General features: G+C 45.2%; 1 protein-coding gene across 3 annotated transcripts in view; it reads right to left on the reverse strand.

The window, feature by feature from the left end:
* Positions 1–15,932, reverse strand: part of FBXL2 (F-box and leucine rich repeat protein 2) — a 42,571-nt gene that overhangs the window by 6,921 nt on the left and 19,718 nt on the right. Inside the window, exons 3-13 of one of the 3 annotated variants that reach the window (XM_066351758.1) lie at positions 15,636–15,690; positions 15,288–15,362; positions 10,156–10,250; positions 6,668–6,736; positions 6,473–6,568; positions 5,918–6,044; positions 5,722–5,796; positions 3,630–3,760; positions 2,135–2,195; positions 1,403–1,447; positions 798–854 (exon numbers count right to left, since the gene is read on the reverse strand). In XM_066351758.1, coding sequence (XP_066207855.1) covers positions 798–854; positions 1,403–1,447; positions 2,135–2,195; positions 3,630–3,760; positions 5,722–5,796; positions 5,918–6,044; positions 6,473–6,568; positions 6,668–6,736; positions 10,156–10,250; positions 15,288–15,362; positions 15,636–15,690 — 886 coding nt within the window. Of the gene's footprint in view, positions 1–797; positions 855–1,402; positions 1,448–2,134; positions 2,196–3,629; positions 3,761–5,721; positions 5,797–5,917; positions 6,045–6,472; positions 6,588–6,667; positions 6,737–10,155; positions 10,251–15,287; positions 15,363–15,635; positions 15,691–15,932 lie in introns of those variants that run through there. The other 2 variants (XM_066351760.1, XM_066351759.1) reach the window with 2 other exon arrangements.

The raw sequence follows: 15,932 nt of genomic DNA on the forward strand, positions 1-15,932 counted from the left end.
TCCGGATACAGGTAGGTTCCTGACTCATCTCTGAACTCTGACCCCAAACTTTTGTACAAGTCCCGGAGCTGTCCAAAGGGAAGAGAGCTGTGGACATAAGGAAAACGGTGGGCACAGTATCTCAGGGCCAAGTGGGACTTTAATGATGTTATAAAATTCTAGCCTTGACACAGCTGTTCAAAGACAACAGAGAAAGCTGGCTTAAGAAAAATCCGGTGTGTGTATCAGGACTGGGAAGACCAGACCCCGTGCCGCTCAAGAGGTCGGCCTCTGAGCAGCTGTGTAACTTGGAGAAAGTTCCTTTCCCAGATTTTCCAATAAAATAGGATGCCCCCAAGTCACTCAGGGCTGTGGATGGGACTGAGTGAGACTGTCTAGCAGGGGTGGGTAGCAGTTTCCAGGGCCCTGATTAATGAACAGGGATTCCCCTGCTCCAGGCACCCGGTCAAATAGCTGGGTGTGAAATGTGCGTGTGAGGGACAGGGTGACCCTGCTCTGCTCACTTTAGATCCTTTAACTCCGTGTGTATGTGGACATGAGATGCAGGTGCAGTTTTCACTGTGCCTGACATGCCGAACAGGAACTTGAGTGAAGTGTAAGGACACGGGTCCCTACGTTAGGTTCACATCCTAAAACGGAAGCAGTTAACACTTAGATACCCTGCCTCCCACATGAGCCCAACTAACACCTCTGGAACCAAGAATGAAGCCACCTTTACTGGCAGGAGCCCCGGGTCCCTGCCGCTGTGGGAGGGGCCCTCCCTCGCTGAGGGCTGACAGACACAGCCGCGCACTCACCAGGGCCTGCAGCTGGGGACAGTGCACGGAGAGCTGGATGAGCGTGCTGTCGGTGATCTGGGGAAAGACGAGCGGCGTCAGCGTGGCCCCACCAGGACTTCACCCCTCGTCCTGGCTGCTTGGCCCGAGAATTGAGGCGCAAAGGAGAATTAAAAACTCCTCCCAGGCACTCGGGCAGGGAGTGCCTCTCGTCATCAGCAGCCTCAACTCTCCCATTCCTGGAGACAGCTGTCCCCTGGTCTCTGCTGCCCTAAGGGGACCTCGGGGCAGGGGACAAAGAGGGAGTGGGCGAGGAGGATCCCCGGGATTCTGTGCGGTCACCTCATCACTGGACGTGCAAACATTTCTCTCCAGTTCTGTGAAAATGGGACTGTTTTAATGTTTAGCAAAAGATGGAGCTATTCTGAACTTGGCTGTAGCTGGCTGGTGACTGAGAACTGTCTGAAGTTCACACGTCCCACTGCCATGGCCTTCACAAGTCCCCAGGCCCGGACCCCCACACTGGGCAAGGCTTGTCCGAGCAATGGCCAGGCGGTGTGTCTGGCCACACCGGCTGGCTGGCAGGGGCTGAGGGACAGCCCCACAGGCTGCTGGCGTCCACTCACCAGGATGCATTCTTCAAGGTCCATCTTTTCCAGGTCGTGGCAATTCTGAAAGAGTCCACGGACATCACTCACCAGGCAGTCAGTTGTGAGGGCTACCCTGGTGGCTTGCCCTGTCCCTGAGTACTGGCCCAGTGTCCTGTTCCTAAGTGACCAGTCAGCCAGCATTTCTAGACGGCTGCCCTTTGAACGTATTCACTTGGGAATGGGAGGCCTGCCCGGGCTGCATCTCCTTCCCGTCCCGCAGAGGCCTGTGCTCCTCCTCCTTGCAGACAGCAGCGCAGGACGGGGTCTTTGAGGGCACGGGGTGGGGCGCTGAGAGAGAGTGGGCAGGTGAGGGCTGGGGTTGGAGAAGCAGTATCAGCACCCCCTGGAGGACAAGGGGCCCCGCGGTGGGCAGCCTCTGCAGGGCAACGTGGGAGACGAGCGGAGGCAGAGTGCCGCCCAGGCAGGGGCGGCTGTCGGAGGCTGAGCTGAGGTCTGTGCGAGGAAGGGAGGGCACCCTCTACTGCGGTCCCACCTGACCAAGGGAGAGAGAGGGGCCTGGACCTGCTACAAACCCGGCCCGCGCTCACTTTCTGACCAACTGAAAACAGGCAAAACAGCCGAGGAGACGCTTCTGCTTGGTGCTGCCATATCCGAAGGCAGGTGTTTGCACCCTCCAAAACCACTCCAAGTCACTTTGAGTGAGGGGGTGAAGTAGCGTTTGGTTACCTTTTAAGACCTAGGTCTTACCCGAGCTAAAAGTGTAAAGCCTGCGTCAGTCAAGTGGGAACACCGGGCAGCCTCCAAAATCCTGGGAGTGCAGGGGAGAAAAAGGCATGACTGGTTAACAGAAACCATGCTCAGTGACACAGGCTCCTTTATTCTCCTTGACACAGACTTGCTTCTGGGGAAAGCCCGAAGGGTTGTTGATGCAAATACCGCCCCGACTGGGAGGAATGCGGCCTGCCCCAAGCCCCGATGTCCCACCCCAAACTCGGGACAGGAAATCCAGGCATCTGCCCTCAATACCGGTACATTGTTGCTACTGTTTTGATTAAAAATAGTTTTCTAGTATTTTTTGACTTTTAAACAAATTGAATTATTTCTCAACAAAATTTTGTTAAATACTGCATTTATTGAAATTCTCAATTACCATATAGGGAAATTTAAAATTTTACAGCCAATGAAAGATAAGAGTTAATTCTCAATGCCCATACATAACAGGCATGGATGCATAAATGGTATTTTTAAGTTAAATACTCCCTTATAGCAACAATTTTGACCTCATTTCTGACCAGTTTTAATCACACAGATTCCTCCTACTATTCACAAATATCAAAATTATCTAGACTCTTCCCTAATGTAACAGTAAGAAAAATGGGCAAAAGACAAAAGTAGACAACCCTTAGAAGATATGTAACTGATGTAAGCATAAGAAACGGGTCAGTTTCGTTGGCAAATAAAATATAATAAAACAAGTATTCTTCTCTCTACTGTACAGGGCTGCAGACTGCTGGACCCTAAGGCCTGCTCCACAAGTCCGAGCTCCAGCTTTACTTCTTACTGACCATGTGACCCAGGGCAAAGGATGTGATTCTCTTTGAGTCTCAGTTTCTCCTCTTCAAAACAAGTGAGAAGAATAGTACTTACCTCCTAGGGATGTGGGGAGGATTAAATAAGAGGGAGGATTAAATAAGATACTGCTTATAAAAGAGCCTAACAGAGCCTGGAGTTTGATGTTAATTAACTATGATAAGTATTCTGAGCCATTATTAAAGATTATATATCCACAGTATTAGGTGGAGACACAGAAAATAAATCATTATTTGTTAAAACTTCTGTCTAGGAGGAGAGGACAGATGAGGCGACTGGAACGCCATGCCCCCCATTCCATTTAGAGGTGAGACCAGTGACATCTGGATGTGAGGCTGTCATCCTGCTCAAGGTCAAATCCGCCTGATGTCACAGTCCTAACAGGATGAGGTAGCTCAGGGGGGCCCATGAGTGCACTCCCTCAAGACAGAGGTGCCACTCCCTGGTGGGGGACAGTTCGGCACTCACTCCCCCCTTCCCAAAATGACCAGGATGCTACACTGTCCCACCCCAATCCATCCAACAACAAAACCACTGCCTCACCAGCCAGCACCTGTTCCACCAGCTGGCAAGCATTTCCCCTCCTCCAGGAAGCCCTCCTGGTCAGCCCAGCCACACTCTAAGCCGCCAAGCAGAAGGCATGCGCACTCACTGAAGCCTCGGGCAGTTCAAAGCCAGGGCTGTGAGGGAGGCGTCCGTGAGGTTGCTGCAGCCGGAGAGGCAGAGGGCCTGCAGCCGCTGGCAGCCCCTGCAGATCTGCACCACGCCTTCATCCGTGATGCGCTGCGGACCAGAGAGGAAGGCAAGTCAGAGGCCCCAGCAACCGGCCTGAGCAGCGGACGGGACCTCCCGTTGGCCTGTTAGCTTAGAGCGCTAGTTACGAGCATTTTATCCTAGTCATTGAAACAAAATAAGGTGAAGTGCATGGCAGACGTGTATTTGTTATTTCTGCACAGCTACAAAAATATTCTCACATTACTGATGAGAGTGATACTTTAATTTTTTTTTTTTTAAGAGACAGAGAGAGTCAGAGAGAGGGATAGACAAGGACAGACAGACGTGAACGGAGAGATGAGAAGAATCAATCATTAGTTTTACGTTGCGCGTTGCAACACCTTAGTTGTTCGATTGCTTTCTCATATGTGCCTTGACCACGGGCCTTCAGCAGACCGAGTAACTCCTTGCTCAAGCCAGCGACCTTGGGCTCAAGGTGGTGAGCTTTTTGCTCAAGCCAGATGAGCCCGTGCTCAAGCTGGCAACCTCGGGGTCTCGAACCTGGGTCTTCTGCATCCCAGTCCAACGCTCTATCCACTGCGCCTCCGCCTGGTCAGGCAAGAGAGCGATATTTTAAAATTCCACTTCCCTTCCCAGATTCACTGGATTATTTTTCAGGAAAAATCATAAACTTGCATTCACAATCAGATTAAATAAGGAGCTCATGAGACTTAAGTGACATTAATTTTTGGTTGAATTTCTATAGATTCATGCTTTAATTACCTACTACATAACTCCTGTGTGTCTATAACATGTCCTCAAATGTTTAGAAAACAGCAAAATTAAATCACTAAATTGTTGATAAATGAACATTCAAAATATCTTCTTTTTTTCTTTTTTTTACAGATACAGAGAGAGAGAGTCAGAGAGAGGGACAGACAGGGACAGACAGACAGGAACGGAGAGATGAGAAGCATCAATCATTAGTTTTTCGTTGTGCATTGCGACACCTTAGTTGTTCATTGATTGCTTTCTCATATGTGCCTTGACTGCGGGCCTTCAGCAGACCGAGTAAACTCTTGCTCGAGCCAGAGACCTTGGGTCCAAGCTGGTGAGCTTTTGCTCAAACCAGATGAGCCTGCGCTCAAGCTGGTGCCCTTGGAGTCTCGAAACTGGGTCCTCGGCATCCCAGTACGACACTCTATCCACTGCGCCACCGCCTGGTCAGGCTCAAAATATCTTTAAATAGACTAATCTCTGCGGAAATAAACATGCACATTTATCTTATACTTCAGAGATGGTCAGTGTTTTATCCTCCGTGCGATTTAAGGTCTAATTCTAAACAGTGCAGGCCCATAAAGTCAGTGTATGTCCAGAAGAGTTTTTCCTTTACCTCCCATTATCAGGGACCCTAAAGATTTATGATTCATTCAGTAAATGCCAAAGGGAAGAGACTTCTCTTTATTTTCTCAACATCAATGTCTGCTTTGAGAAACCCGGTAGGATGCAGAAAGCATCGTTTTCAGTGATCAGCACTGGCAATGGCAGGGAAGAAGGAACAGCAGCGTTCGTAGGATAACGCTCATGAAATTACACTTTGCTCTTGCATATGCCCTTTAAAAGCATTTTCATATCTGTTGTTTTTATTTATTGAAACAACATGAGAATTATCACCATCACCAGCTAGAAGTTAAAAAAAAAAAAAAAACCAAAAAGCAAAAAACAAAACCACGGAGACCTCACCATGATTTTGTTCAGGTTAGTAACAGCATTCCTGGTATCTTAAAATAACACCAAGACCCCGATCCAGATATATTATTTGTAAGGGAACGTCAGTGGCTTTGTAGTGGCCTCTCTGTTTAGCCTGTTACTGTTTCGTCCCGCGGCAAAGGGGCAGATTCTGGAAGGACGCGGGCTGAGAAACGGCGGGAAGGCCACCGTCCCGCCTGCGGGGGGTGCTTTGGGGCCGCAGCGATTCCGGCGGGAGGAAACCCGGAGCGGCAGGGTGCGCGCAGGGCCGCAGTACTTACTGAGCAGGACTGTAAGTTGAGGCTCACGAGCTCGTGGCAGTAATTCTGAATGTGTTTCAGAGCTTCATCTTCTAGCTGAGTAGACAGAGAAAACCAAAGAGGGATGGAACCGGGTGAGGGGCCAGCGAGGCCCCTACTGAAGCGCCCTTGCGGGACCTCGGCCGGTAAGGGACCGCACCGCACTGACCCTCCGTACCTGCGTGCAGCCCCGCAGCAGCAGGGCTCTCAGGCCGCGACAGCCGCGCACCAGCGCCTCGACGCCATCCTTGGTGATCTGGTCACACCACGAGAGGTTGAGGTACTCCAGGCTCCGGCAGCCCTCACTGCGAGCACAAGAAACAGAACCACACATGTACAGGGCACCCTGCAGGGAATTGTTTTTTTTAAACATTTTTATTAATTTTTAAAGAGAGAGCAGAAAAGAAAGAAACATCAATTTCTTGTACCACTTATTTATGCACTCACTAGTTGATTCTTGTATGTGTCCTGGCCAGGGATTGAACCTGCAACCTTGGCCTATTAGGATGCCACTCAAACCGACTGAACTTACCTGGCCGCAGCCTATCCTGCAGAGATTTCATTACCAACTTTGAGTTTGGTAAATCATAAGCAATTCAGCGGATAGAAGCTCTGTGACTTGTACGAGTCACCTACTTTCTGCTCCACTGGGACCATTAGAAAGGTTTCAGGCACACTACAGTGTTCATAGCTTTGGGTATTTTTCTTGATCACACACAACAGGCACTCTTACCTGATCCCCTTTAAGGAGCTGTTGGTGATGGACACACAGGAGGTCAGATCCAGATGTTTCAGCTTGGAGCAGAACCTGCTAAGGCTGTAACACGTGCTGGAAAAGAGCAGAGGCACTAAAGGTATTTTCAACTGTGTTTCTCTCCTCTCTGTCTCCCACAGCCGATTAGTCACCACGCTAATTTTCATCACTTACCTGTCAGTGATTTTTGTGCACCCATTGAGGTTTAAATGTTCGATGTTTCGACAGTTCTGTGCAAAGGTCCTGAAATGAGAAAAACATTTAAGAACTCCCTGCAAGTTGCTGGGAAGCCACTAGAGGGCGTGTGTAATCACATTTAGAATACTGCTCCTCGCCTGATCAGGCGGTGGCACAGTGGATAGAGCATCAGACTGGGATGCAGAAGACCCAGGTTCGAGACCCTGAGGTCACCAGCTTGAGCGTGGGCTCATCTGGTTTGAGCAAAAGTACACCAGCTTGGACCCAAGGTCGCTGGCTCAAGCAAGGGGTTACTCAGTCTGCTGAAGGCCTATGGTCAAGGCACATATGAGAAAGCAATCAATGAAAAACTAAGGTGTCGCAATGTGCAATGAAAAACTAATGATTGACGCTTCTCATCTCTCCGTTCCTGTCTGTCTGTCCCTGTCTATCCTTCACTCTGACTCTCTGTCTCTGTAAAAAATAAAATAAATAGAATACTGCTCCTCAAAACTTGATTTTATTAGGCAAAGAACATTAACATGATATCTACTTGCTGAACAAAATTTTAAATGTACATTATTGTTGACTATAGATAATAGTGCTCCTCTAACTTTAATGTACACACAAAAAGCCTGGGTTCTTATCCCAGTGCAGAGTCTGATGGCAGATCTAGGCAAACTGCTTGATAGCCAACAGCTGGAAGAAGCCCCAGGCATGCCAGGACTGCTGCTATGGGAACCACACTTTGAAAAGCAACGTCTCAGCTGTATGTAACTCCTTCAAAGCAGTCAGAGGGAAAATGACATGTTTCTGTATAGAGAGACAAAAATAAAGGTGACCAAAAATTTCTCTTTGGTAACAAAAAAGCAAGAAAACAGAAGCAGCATCTTTAGACAACTGAAAACAAAAACCTGTCAATATAGAATTCTATACTTGGCAAAACTATTTTTCAAAAATGAAGAAGGTAAAAAAGAGAATTATTTTTTCAGACATAGAAATGCTAAAAGAATTCATCAGACCCGCAATTCAAGAAATGTTCAAGAATGTTCTTCTGGCTGAAAAACGGTGACACCAGATGAACATTTGTGTCTACACAAAGGAACAAAGAATGCTGGCAACAAAGCCAATATTTTAGTTACTTAAAATAATTGTTAAAACATAAATATTAATAATCTAGTGTAAAGTTCATATCATATATAGAATTAAATGTTTAACAATAACAACATGAAGGCTGAGTGAGGAAAATGGAAGTCATGTGTACTATAATTTAAGGGTAGACAATAACTTAAAGATGTACATTATAAATTCTAACGCAACCACTCAAATTATGAAATGAGTTATAGCTACTAAGCAAAAAAAAAAAAAAAAAAAAAAAAAAAGATATAGAATGCAATCACAAAAAATAATCCAAAAGAAAGCAGAAAAAGAAGAAAAGGGGAGCCCTGGCCGGGTAGCTCAGTTGGTTAGAGAATTGTCCCAACACAGCAACTTTGCAGGTACATTTCCTGGTCAGGGCACACACAAGAATCAACCAGTGACTGCATAAGTAAGTGGAACAACAAATCCATGTTTCTCTCTCTCAAATCAATAAAAAAAAAAATTTTAATAATGGTTTTTCCTTTTTTTAATGTTTATTTTACTGATTTTAGAGAGAGGAAGAGGGGGAGACAGACAGGAACATCAATCTGTTCCTGTATGTGCCCTGACCGGGGATTGAACCAGCAACCTCTGCACTTCCAGATGATGCTCTAAAAAACCGAGCTATCTGGCTAGGGCGATAAAAAGAATTTTTATACAAAAGAGAACAAAGGAATGTATGTGACAAACAGAAAACAAATAACATACCATATCAATGACATTAAATGTAAATTAGCTGAACACCCAAATTAAAAAGCAGAGATTGTCATAATGGATCAAAAACATAAGACCCAACTATATACTGCCTATAAGAATCTAACTTTAAATATAAAGATACAAATCAGTTAAAAGTAACAATGGAAAAACACATACCATGTGGACACTAATCAAAAGAAAGTTGGATTGGCTATATTATTCCAAAGTAGACTTCAGAGCGAAAAATTTTACCAGGGATAAAAGAAGGCCACATGATAATGGAAAAATGGCCAATTCATCATAAAGACATAGTGATCTTGAATGTTTATATACCTAATAACTTCAAAATACATGAAAAAAGAAAATAATAAAACTGCAAGGGAAAACAGACAAATCCAAAATTATAGACAGAGACTTCAATACATCTCTCTCAATATTTCATCAATCAAGAAGTCAGAAAATCAGAAAAGGTAAAGAACACTATATCAACATTCTCGACCAACCGGACCTAATTGGTATTTATAGACCACTCCACCCAACAACAGCAGAATACACAGTCTTTTCAAGTGCACACGGAACACTTACCAAAATAGACCATATTCTTGGCCATCAAAGAAGTCTCAATAAAATTAAAAGGATTCAAGTCATACAAAGTATATTCTCTGATCATAATGGAACTAACTAGTAATTAATAACACAAATCTGGAAAATGTCCAAATATTTGAAAACTAATGTTTTCAAAATAAACCATGGGTCAAGGAAGAAATCAAAAGGGAAAGAGAATGCATTTTGAACTAAAAATGCAAACACAGCATTAACTTCCTGAAATGCTACTAAATCAGTACTTCAGTTGAAATTTATAGCACTAATGTTGTACATTAGTGAAGAAGAAAAAAAGGTCTCGTCCTGGCCTGTGGTGGCGCAGTGGATAAAGCATCAACCTGGAGTGCTGAAGTCGCCGGTTCAATACCCCAGGCTTGCCTGGTCAAGGCACCTATGGGAGCTGATGCTTCCTGCTCTCTGCCTCACTAAAATTAATTATTTTATTTTATTTTTTTGAGACAGAGAGTCAGAGAGAGGGATAGACAGGGTCAGACAGACAGGAATGGAGAGAGATAAGAAGCATCAACCATCAGTTTTTTATTGTGAGACCTTAGTTGTTCATTGATTGCTTTCTCATATGTGCCTTGACCGCGGGCCTTCAGCAGACCCGAGTAACCCCTTGTTGGAGCCAGCGAGCTTGGGTCCAAGCTGGTGAGCTTTTTGCTCAAACCAGATGAGCCCGTGCTCAAGTTGGCGACCTCAGGGTCTTGAACCTGGGTCCTCGGCATCCCAGTCCAACGCTCTATTCACTGCGCCACCACCTGGTCAGGCAATTATTTTTTTAAAAAAATCATCTATGAAGTTTTTAAAAATTAGAAACTGACTCAGCGAGGTGAAAAAATTTGTCCCAAGGTTATATCCCTAACAATGGAGCTCAATTTCTAACCCAGGCCTGCTGACTCCAAAGTCACGGTTCTCTCATTACTGTATGCAAATTACCATGGAAAGAATTCAACGGCAGAGAAGCACACAGTCTGCCCGGCTGGGTTCTGCTGCTACAGACGCCAGCTGCCCGCCAGGCCGGCTGAGCCCCGAGACCGACTTACTTCAGGGAGGAGTCCCCGACGCCGATGCAGCCCCGCAGGCTGAGCTTGCGCAGGAACCCACCACACCGCTTGGAGATGTTTTCCACCACTCGACCCTTGAATCAAGAAAGTTGGAAAGAAATTTTGTTTTTTATGCTGCTTACCTAACAGGACAATAACCTGAAATTTAGGAACTGTATATTTTTCCAGATGTAATAGAAGATATTTTGGAACATTCCTCCAATACCCCACGCTGTCCCTGACGCAGAAAGACGCGGCATGCACTGAAAAATGTTTTCAATTAAAACGTTGTGTTTTGTTTTTTTTTAAATGCATTACTTTTCGAAAGCCTCAACCCTGGAGTCAGATCTACCCAGGGTTCATAGCTACTCCACCAATTACAAGGCTCTCTGAGGTCCACTGTGGAAACGGGCTGTTGGGCAGAGATCTGAAACAATGTTGCTTAAGGAAAGAAATTCTATTTTAGTTAAACATGATCACTCCAAAGGTTTGAAAATGTGTCCTATAAATGTCTCCTCATTCTCCTTAGCAATAGCCTATTTAAACATACCTGTTTTGGAGGGAAAAGTATGGCTGACGACTGGCAGACAGAGAAGGAAATGGAAAATGAACACTGATTAAGCATTTTCTTTTCTTTTTCTTTTTGACAGAGACAGAGAGAGGGACAGACAGGGACAGACAGATAGGAAGGGAGAGAGATGAGAAGCATCAACTCATTGTTGCAGCACCTTAGTTGTTCATTGATTGCCTTCTCATAAGTGCCTTGACCAGGGGGACTCCAGCAGAGCAAGTGACCCTTCACTCAAGCCAGCGACCTTGGGCTCAAGCCAGCGACCATGGGGTCATGTCAATGATCCCACACTCAAGCCAGCAACCCTGTGCTCAAGGTGGTGAGCCCACACTCCAGCCGGCAACCTCAGAGTCTCAAACCTGGGTCTTCCCCATCCCAGTCCAACACTCTATCCACTGTGCCACCGCCTGATCAGGCAGCACTTTCATTTTTGCAGACTCAATTTTAACACTTTCTTGTGCCTATTATGGCCCATTTAATATCCACCACCACCTCCCAGACAAGTACTCCACATCAGAGGGAAGGGAGAGCACATCTGGAATTCAGTAGACCCTTTAGTATTAGCATGCCTCTGATTCAAGTCAATGGAAAACTGCAAGAAGCCAGTCCAGACAGGACTGTGAATGGCCCCCACGCCCCAGGAATGGGGGTCTGGGTCATCCCCCCCCCCCCACCGCCCCGTGAAGCACCAGGACCAGCCCAGGAGCTTGCTGAAGACAAAGGGAATGGAGAATGGGTAGTGGGAGAAGGCAGTTATAAATTCCAACGAGGACCACGTGACCAGTTTTTGGACCTGAGGACTATAACTGCCATGGGTATTTTCTCCCTGTTTTGTTGTAAATGTGCGTGTTTGAGCATACAAGGGGTCCTAGGGTCAAGACAGCCTCAACATACAACGTTTCGAGTTTACAATGCTCACAACCATAAAAACTTTAAAAAATGGAGATATGTATGTTTTGGCTTATGCCTTTAGCATCGTACTTACAGACTACGTGGCAGACTAGTTGGGTTGCACGTGGCAGAATACACAGTAACGCGGTGTATGAATGAGGGCGTTGGCGGCCCCCAGTACGCGTACTTATGCCATTTTGGACAGTTAAAAGCACAGTGTTCCATTTGTGTTAGGGTAGGGTGTGTTTCGACTTACACCAAAATTCGAGTTACATCACTGTTGTAAGAACAGAACTGTATTGTAACCCGAGGATCCCCTGTATATAAAGCAAACATACTTGTTTTCTTTCCTCTCTGGTTCTCTTATCATGCAATATAGGATGCATTAACTTTATATTATAGTATTTAAGAATTGCTAATTCTACGCATAGTACTTAAGCACAGGATATCAAAGAGAAGCATAAGCATCACTTAAATACTTGACCTCCTTTTCTGAAGCAGGGCTTAGTGTGTTTTAGGTGGGATTATGACCTTGTTATTTTCTTTATTTAGAGATTACGTCGTATTTGAGGAGATGCATATACGAGCCCAGCTGACAAGGAGTGATCTTGTAACGATTAACTTTATGTATCAACTTGACTGGTGACAGGGTGCACAGACACTAGGCCAAACATTATTCTGGTGTACCTAACATTTGAATCAGCAGACTGCGTAAAGCAGATTGTCCTCCCTGGTGGGCCTCGTCTAACCAATTGAAGACCTGAGCAGGGCACACAAGGCTAAGAGGAAACTCCTCCTGTCTGACTGAGCTTAACTTTGGTCTTTCCGGCCTTTGGACCTGTACTGAAACATCAGCTCCTCTCGGGTCCGAATCTGCCAGCACTCAGACTGGAATTCATTCATACCAGCGGCTCTGCTGGTTCTCAGGCCTTCAGACTCGGACGAGGCTGCCTCTGGGCTCTCCTGCGTCTTTAGCCTGAGGACAGCAGGTCTGGGGACTTCTCAGCCTCCACAGTCACATGACCCAATGCCTTACAATAAATCTCTGTATCTACATATACACATATCCCACCGGTTCTGTTTCTCTAGGGGTCCTGACTAATTCAGATGGGGTCTATGACCTTCACTTTGCAAATACAGAAATTAAATAATTACATTGCCAAGGTTACATGTTCATGAGTAGAAGTGCTGAGGTTCTGACAGGTTTAACAGATCCTACCTCCCTAAGGAAGGAGACATTGAAAAGTGCCGTTTTGTTTTGTTTTTAATACTGTTATCCTTCCTTTATAAAACAGCGGTCCCAGCACTGCCCCCTGTGAGCACTAAGAATTCACCAGGACACATCACACCACAGGACCACAGGGTCGGGACCCACACATACTGTCACCTGGCTAACAACTTAAGTTGAATCCAAACTCTGATATTGCTAGTAGCTTTATTTAAGCTTCTGTATTACTGAAGTTAATAATTAGTTGTTTGGGTTTTTTTTGTATTTTTCTGAAGCTGGAAACGGGGAGAGACAGTCAGACAGACTCCCGCATGTACCCGACCGGGATCCACCCGGCACGCCCACCAGGGGCGACGCTCTGCCCACCAGGGGGCGATGCTCTGCCCCTCCGGGGCGTCGCTCTGTTGCGACCAGAGCCACTCTAGCGCCTGGGGCAGAGGCCAAGGAGCCATCCCCAGCGCCCGGGCCATCCTTGCTCCAATGGAGCCTTGGCTGCGGGAGGGGAAGAGAGAGACAGAGAGGAAGGGGGGGGGTGGAGAAGCAAATGGGCGCTTCTCCTATGTGCCCTGGCCGGGAATTGAACCCGGGTCCCCCGCACGCCAGGCCGACGCTCTACCGCTGAGCCAACCGGCCAGGGCCAATAATTAGTTTTTGAAACAAAATTCTAGCCAACTGTAAAGTAAACCACTGTCATTGGGGGGAAAAATGACGATGACTTAGAAACCCAAGATAAATACATACTGAAAAAATAGCAAAAACAAACTCTGCAGCAATCTACAAATGGAGCACACAATATATTTTTTTCCATTTCAAGATAGTTAGATGTATATTAGCTTTCTATTCTTCCTTTCTTTGGTGTAAAAGTTGTTGTACTGGAATAAAAAAAATATACACCCAGAATTTTCTGCTCTATTGTTTCCAACTAAGAAAAAAAGTGAGCAAATTTTTTCTAAAAGCAAAATTCCCGTCAATGACTCTATATTCTCTATCAGGTGGGCTGCAGGTGTACATCTAGAATGGAGGGCCTAAATGGAGAGACCCTTTGCAAAAAAATTTAAAACAATGACTCTTCACTAGCCAGTAGAAATAACTGCAGTTCAGGCAATTTGATGTTCTCCTCAACATCACTAAGTAAACACAACGAATAAAGATCTAGAAATTGTCAGTTTGAAGAGTAATTACATGTCAGCACGTCTGGGAGAGGCACTGCTACAATCATTGCTGTTAAGTCTGGAAATAGCACCGCAGAACTCCTGATTCCGGGACCACAGTCCCAGCCAGGAACGAGAGCGTAGGGCTCCAGGACGGGGGTGAGGCCCTGAAGGCCCCTCCGCTTCCAACCCCAGAGCAGCGGAGAGGAAACCGAGGGTGGGAAGCCCCGTACTCGGCCCCCCTAAACACATTAATTTCCTTATCCATTAAAAAAGACACAAAACACATACTTTGGTGAAAACACCAGCTGAACATGCTCCATCCGTAACTGAATTAAATGCAATTCCACTACTGTGACTGAATTGGCTACTGGAAATGAATGAGATTTTATGAACACTGGGTAGATAATAAACTTCAGAATCTCCTGCCCCTTAAAACAGCACTCCCGACAATTGCTATGCACAGTGCTCTTCACTAAAGCCCGCTTTCCTTCTTTTTGGTTAGAAATGGGACTTTAATATTAAGTTGTTTTAAAAGTAACTTTTCTCACTTGGTCAGGTTTGTTTACTACTCTTAAATGGAGATACACATCTTTGCAGATGAATACACCAGAATCCAGGAATTACGAAAGACTTTAAAGATGACTTGATAAACAATAACACTGAGTGAGGCACTGAGAAAGGGCACGGCTCACGTGCCGGGCTGGAGTGTGACCGAACGGCTCTGCTTCAGCCATTCCTCCTTTCTTGACAGTGACTGAGAACTCTCAGTGGCTCTTTCAGATCAACAACTATTTGTCAACAGTCTCTGAATATTAAGGCGGGGAAGCAGGTGTTAGGAGGCACGCATGAGGCCTTAAAAAGCTGAGCGCTAAAACTCAGATTATAAATATGAACAAGGAGAAACAGTAATCTGCTACTATCCAGAGCAAAGTAGAATACAAGCAGAAATTTTATCTTGATGAAATACCTTCTCCACCACTCTATTCTACCTTGCCACCTCAACATTAAATCTAAATGCATGAACCTGGAACCCTGAGGTCGCCGGTTCAAAACCCTGGGCTTGCCTGGTCAAGGCACATATGGGAGTTGATGCTTCCTCCTCCTCCCCCCTTCTCTCTCTCTCTCTCTCTCTCTCTCTCTGTCTCTCTCTTCTCTCTCAAATGAATAAATAAAATCTTTAAAAATAAATAAATCTAAATGCAGGAACATAATAAAAAGGCAGGACAGAGCGAACCATTCACTTATGTTTAAAAAGTCTTTTTTCCAAAACAAGGTTAACTTAACTTACCTCTACATCTGTTTGAAAGTTAAAAAGGTCTATTCTTTGCCAGTTGCTTCCATCCAGGGCCAAGATGTTCCAAGCCTGGAGGTGGGCGTGGAGGAGGGGGATTGGCAGGGAAGAGAGACACTGGTTGAGATCATTAAAGGAAGTCTGGATTCAGCCTTTGTGTTTTCAAACTTTAGTCTTGATATACATTAAGTTGATCATCAAATATGAAATTATGACAATTATAACTGTGTTACGTTACATATAAAAGATGACATTTTAATTTTTAACTGTTTACTTGAACTAAAACTCATCCTCATTCTAATAAAATTTGATATTTACTGATTAAAAATCTGGTAAATATCCTACCTTGGAAATCTGTGCACATCGGCACAAAGTTACTATATCCAAGAAGGAAAATATTCTAGGAAGAAAGAGGGGGAAAAAAAACACACAAAAATGAGATGGTGTTAGACATTTAAGGATATTTATAACTTGAAACATATAATCTAATGCGTCATTTGGATATATGGGTTTTTTTCCCCAAGATTCAATTTGACTACACAAGTATGCTATAATTTTACACCCTACTGTGAAATATGAAATGTCTGCACGGTTCCAAGCTGTTTCAGACACACTGCACACATCCCCTTAAAACAAAACTCT

Source organism: Saccopteryx leptura, chromosome 10 (genome assembly GCF_036850995.1).
Source record: "Saccopteryx leptura isolate mSacLep1 chromosome 10, mSacLep1_pri_phased_curated, whole genome shotgun sequence".
Classification (NCBI taxonomy): Eukaryota; Metazoa; Chordata; class Mammalia; order Chiroptera; family Emballonuridae; genus Saccopteryx; species Saccopteryx leptura.